Source organism: Austrofundulus limnaeus, unplaced genomic scaffold (assembly GCF_001266775.1).
Source record: "Austrofundulus limnaeus strain Quisiro unplaced genomic scaffold, Austrofundulus_limnaeus-1.0 Scaffold1087, whole genome shotgun sequence".
Classification (NCBI taxonomy): domain Eukaryota; kingdom Metazoa; phylum Chordata; class Actinopteri; order Cyprinodontiformes; family Rivulidae; genus Austrofundulus; species Austrofundulus limnaeus.
The window spans coordinates 60,780-66,517 of NW_013953489.1; the positions used below are offsets into that span (position 1 = coordinate 60,780).

The following is a 5,738-nucleotide window of genomic DNA, read 5'->3' on the forward strand; positions in this document are numbered from 1 at the left end:
GAACACTAAACTGTAACTTTTAATAAGGTAATGTAGACAGTATTCTCCTATTTAAATGAAAATGTTTGACCTGTAAGTAGAAAGGTTATGGACGTTGATTTTTGGTCTCTATTTAAAGAAGAGGAAGAGGAGGAGGAGGAAGTTTTACTCAAGCAGCTCCAGAAACTGTCAAAACTGTCCCACTGTTTGTGGGTGAGGTTGAGCGTTACCTGCTAGATATAGTTGGGCTCACCTCGACTCACAGCTTAGGCCCAACTCCAGGAAAAGGGCTGGACTTTCTTCTGCTTTGGAGTTGCCCAGGGATAGAAGCATCATGTGGTGATACTCACAAGCCCCCAGCTGTGTGCCTCTGTGTTGGAGTTCACCCCGATTGCCTCTCTGCAGCTTTGTGCTGCAGGAGTTATCTGGAATAGGGTGATTGGGAGGAACTCTCTCCCTGATCTGAATCCAAATGGTGTTCTGTTATTGGACTTTTGTGCTAATCACGGGTTGTCCATAACACAAATCATKTTTGAGCATAGGGTGGTCCATAAGTGTACTTGGTAACAGGCCAGCTTAGGCCAAACATCGATGATCGATTTTGTAATCATGACATCTGACCTGAGGCCCTATGTCTTGGACACTCGGGTGAAGAAGAGAGGGGCAGAGCTGTCAACTCACCTATTATCCAAAACAAAAAGGAACTATGGATCTGGTTAACTGGTCTCTGAACACAACTGACACCGTTTTTTCCACAATAAGATTGGAACGAGGGGAACATAGCTGTCCCAGTGGAATGGTTGCAACTGGTCGGATCAGCAGTTCATGGGCTTGGAACCTGATCTGTCTGGCTCCGCTTTTCACTGAAGACGTGGAAGATTTGTATGTATTTGGATTTATGATAACTGGATTCCTGCTGATCGGCTGTGGAGTTCTGAGTTATTGGAAGTTGAAAAGCGATCCTGACAGCAGTCTGGGCCTGTGAGAGGCTGTCAGAGAAAATGAATGGAATCTCCCGCTCTAGAAACACATAGACTCAGATGCTGGAGGAGATAAGTCGCAAACTGGATGTGATTCTGACGAGAATCGCTGCCCAGGAGTGTGCCTCAATGATGTAAGGATTACACCTGGGTGAAGTTTCAGACGGTGAGAGGTGAGAAGACTCAGAATTCGGAACATTTGGTATTTTTCGCCATCTTCAGAAATGTAGTGAGACTGAAAAGCAGCAAGGAAATTAAATGCCACTTGTCCCAAAAGGACAAGAGGGAGGATACCTAAATAAGGGCGAATAAGATCTGGTCTCTGGACTCTGGTGAGGCCTTGGATTGGTTCCAGCACGGAGAATTAACCTGAAACGTCACCATCTCCACTGAACCCTTGCCCCAGTCCAATGTGTTTGACCCCAACCCATCCCAGCTGTCTTGCTCTAGCGAGTCATTTTTTTGTGCATATGATTCTGTGTTTATGAGTAAATATAGGATCAGAGCAACTTTTTTTAGCTCACCTATCCTATTGTGTTTTTTTCTAAACTTCAAAAAGGTAGCATGATCATGTTTGCACAAGACCTGTTCATCCGTTCACCCCCATGTTTGTTATGTGTCTTTCTCCTGAACGGAATGTTCTTAACTGCAATTTCATTGTGCATTGCATCTTTGATGCTGTGTGTGAATGATAAAGCTGATTCTGATTTTCAGTGCAGGTTGGACTCTGCCAGGGCTGTCCCTTGTCTCTGATTCTGTTTGTAGTATTTATGGACAGGATCTCAGGACTCACTGGAGGGATTATGTATCCTTTCTGGCCTGGGAATGACTTGGGGTCCCCCAGGACGAGCTGGGAAGTGTTGTGGGGGAGAGGGATGTCTGGATTTCTCTTTTGGATCTTTTGTGTCTGCGACCCGACTACGGATAAGCTGAAGATGGAGAAATATAAATAAAACTCACTGCATGTTTTATAGTTTTCCTGTATTTCTGTCTTTTACTGCAATTTTGAACCTGTTGTGATTTGTTTGGGTGAGGAAGTTTGGTGAAATGTTGCAAATCAGTTGTGTGATTTAGTGTCTTTAACAAAGTCCTTCAGCACTCAGCATCACACTGCAGCTTCATGTCTCCAGTCTAATCTTGAATGAGAAGCAAAGACTACAGTATGTCAGCGATGGGAGCCATGAGGAGCAGGAAGGACAGATGATATCCTGGAGGTCACATGTTGCTGTTTGTAAAGAGACGGTTGTTAACGGCTGTAAAGTAAAGTGTGCTCTCTTACCAACAGGTCACTCTCACAGCCAAAACTGACTCCAGTGGAGTTCATCGTCTTCAGATTGATGAAATTATTGTTGGCCTTCATGTTCCTGAAGCAGGCCTTCACAGAGCTCTGCTTTGAAAACACCATCTTCAAACTGAGGAAAGAAAAAAAAACACAAATTACCAGAAAAAAACACTACTTAAAGTTACTGTTTTTCTTTTAGCTGCTTCTTCCTGCAGGAGGGGACGCAGTGAGTGACAGATCTGCCACTTGTTTTACGCCAGATGCCTTTAATGATGCAATCTGAGCTTAAACCTACAGCCTCAGAATAAGAAGACCACCGAGCTACCACAGTCCCACAATCTGCAGCGTAACTAGATCTGATGCATTTAGGAGGTTTTTGGACCTCCAGCACCAGGTTCAACACCATCAGCAGCATGAAAGGATGCAGGTGAAGGAGCTTTCTGCACCCGTCTTCCTTCCCTGTTCTGCTTCTAGTTTTTTAGCTCGGTGTCTGACAGGAAAGCCATGTGGTCCTAGTGGCTGGCACGTTTCTGAACTGCTGCCACACAAACAGTGTGAAACGTTGAGACATCGGCAGTAACAGTTGAATCTCATGGCACCACTGCTGCAGAGGTTTACAGAGCATCTTTCACACCACAAACAGTCTTTGGAGACTAGTCATTCAGTGCCTACTTTTTAAAGACTCCACCCACCTTTCAGGCATTTTGTGCTGAGGTACTCCTCCCAGATAGTAGGTGTCCTGGAACTGAAGGGACCCAGGGCTGTCCACCCCGATGGTGAAGAGGGTTTTTGAAGGTTGCCTCACCACAATTTGTTGTTTGCTCGACACGATGAAAACATTCAGCTTATCGATTACAAAACAGTCACAGGAAGAAAGAAACAAAAAGTCAGTAATTGTTTAGAATTAGATTTTAAAATGTAATACAAAACCAATTCCTGTGAAGTTGGGACGTTGTGTAAAACTTAAATAAAAACAGAATGCAATGATTTGCAAATCATTTTTAACCTATATTCAGTTGAAAACACTCCAAAGATAAGATATTTAATGTTCAAATAGATGAACTCTTTTACTCTGAAGCCACACTGTTGGAACATGAGCAGAATGTGTCTTCATTGTCTTGCTGAAATCAGCAGGACGTCCCTGAAAAAGACGTAGCTTGGATGGCAGCACATGCTGCTCCAAAACCTGGATGTAGCTTTCAGCATTAATGGAGCCTTCATGTGACAGTTACCATGACGTGGGTAATAATACACCCCCATACCATCAGAGAGGCTGGCTTTAGAACTTTGTGCTAATAACAATCCAGGCAGTCCTTTTCCTCTTTGGCCAGGAAGACACTATGTCCATGATTTTCAAAAACAATTAGAAATGTGGACTGGTCAGATTCGCCTTTGCTTTGTGACTGACTGAGCCTTTCAGGGATGCTCCCTTTATACCCATTCACAACACTCACCTGTTTCCAATTAACCTGTTCACCTGTGGAATGCTCCAAACAGGTGTTTTTTGTTGCTCCCACCCCGGCTTTTATGGAACATGTTGCAGCATACACAAACACTTATTGAGTGTTGTTAAAAGGAAAGCTGATGGAACACAGTGGGAAACATGACCCTGTCCCAGATTTTTTTAGAACATGTTGCAGCATCAAATTCAAAATGAGTGAATTTCCAAAAAAAAACACAATAAAGTTTATTTGTTTGAACATAAAATACCTGGTCTTTGTAGTGGATTCAGTTGAAAGGGTTATATTTGACTTGYAAGACTTACAGATCTTGCTTCACCATCACTGATCTTCAGGAAATCTGAGGTTGAATCTTCAGGTTTAGCGTCCACCAGTGATCCGTTAAAATTATAGAAAACCTTGAGTCTTCCCTGAAGCACGGCCAGGCACAGGAACTTGTTCTGATGGAGACGGAGACAGAAAGAATCCTGAGCAATACCTGAGAAATGACAGCAAGCATTCAAACCAAACAGAACAGAACTTGTTAAACATGTTCAGCATCATCGTCTGCTGCTGTAAAGGCCAGTGTTTCTAACCGAGTGTGTTGGTTTGTTTGTATCTTTGTCAGCAAAATAGCTTCTGACTCACTGGACAGATTTTCACAGTGATGGGCAGGTGAGGCCTTGTGATGCTCTAAGGCTCTCCTTCTAACTGAGCCAAGCAAGAGTCAAAGCTTTGAGGCTTCAGTCCGACCAAAGAGTAAATATAATATCACTAGAGTGAGCGAGGAGCAAACATGATGACTGAACAGCTCACAGCTGTCATAGCCACTATTAGATTAAGATCAAGCCCAAAGAGATATATTTCATAGATTATCTGTTTATATGTTTAATTCAACAATCATGTAAAACAGCAGATAAACTGTATAACAGAAAAATACATAATTTCTAAACAATGATCTAAATCAGACCTGAAGTCAGTATGTAACTTATGTAACTTAGCTAGCTGAAAAATTATGATTTCAACTATTGATAAAGTATACTTATTATTTCTTACTGTCATAAATAATTATAAATATTTACCAGTCAACACTTAGAAAATGTTATAAGATGAAACTTTACTGATATTATCTAACCATCTTCTCAACAGGTCAGGTTCCTCTAACAGAAAACTAAAAATAATTAAATACATGATATTATTTTTATTGTTTAAATGTTACATAAATCAGAAGGAATACTTGCTTATAATATTTAATTGTTTGTGGTAAATTGTAGCATGATTCAGCAGAGTGCTACAATCTGTATATATGCTACAGAAGCTAATACCTGCTAACCAGCTCAATAAATAACAGCGATTACATCAGCTTTATGTTAACTCATCATCCACACATCACTGAACAGAGTCAGGTTTTACCTCGTTGTACAGGAAGAAGATAATTCCTTTATAGGAGAGCAGTTTCAGCTCCAGGTCGAAACGTGTTTTTGTTCTTTCAGTCGTAACAACTTCTGCAAAGCCACTTCCATCAAAATATGCTGCTTCATTTTCCCAGCCTGGGGACTGCGTCGACTTGGACCTGTTTGTACAAATTTTAACAATGTGGGGAATAAAGAATAAGTATCTAACATAAAGTAAAGCAAGTTATCCCAGGAGAGGTACAGTTTAACCCAGGGATCTGCAGCATTTACAGTCAATTCTGCCCTTCCACCTGCACAATCTGATTTACCCAGAGCTGCAACGTTTCAATAAGGTACCACTGACACAACTCAGTCAGTGGTATTTCATATATGTATTATATATCTATTTATTTATATATATAGTACTATAGTATTTATTCATGAATAAAAACTACAGTTGCAATATAAAAACAACATTTTGTAATACAGTGACATTTATTGTACTTGTTAGGACAAAAGAAAATAAATTGTGGTGTAAAGGGAAACGTGTATCTTATTTATATTTCCTTTAAAGGAGACATATCATACTAAATGCACTTTTTTTGCATTTATAAACTATTTTTTGTGCAATTATAGTGTCTAGGAGTGTAGAAAACTTTAATTT

The 5,738-nt window shown here is 40.8% G+C and overlaps 1 protein-coding gene across 1 annotated transcript in view; it reads right to left on the reverse strand.

Annotated features, from left to right (window-relative positions):
• Positions 1 to 5,738, reverse strand: part of LOC106534083 (laminin subunit alpha-5) — a gene marked incomplete at its 5' end in the record, with an annotated part of 45,903 nt that overhangs the window by 21,341 nt on the left and 18,824 nt on the right. The window contains 4 exon segments of the mRNA XM_014030594.1: positions 2,239 to 2,371; positions 2,934 to 3,085; positions 4,007 to 4,141; positions 5,094 to 5,253. Of these exon segments, the coding sequence (XP_013886048.1) occupies positions 2,239 to 2,371; positions 2,934 to 3,085; positions 4,007 to 4,141; positions 5,094 to 5,253 (580 nt within the window).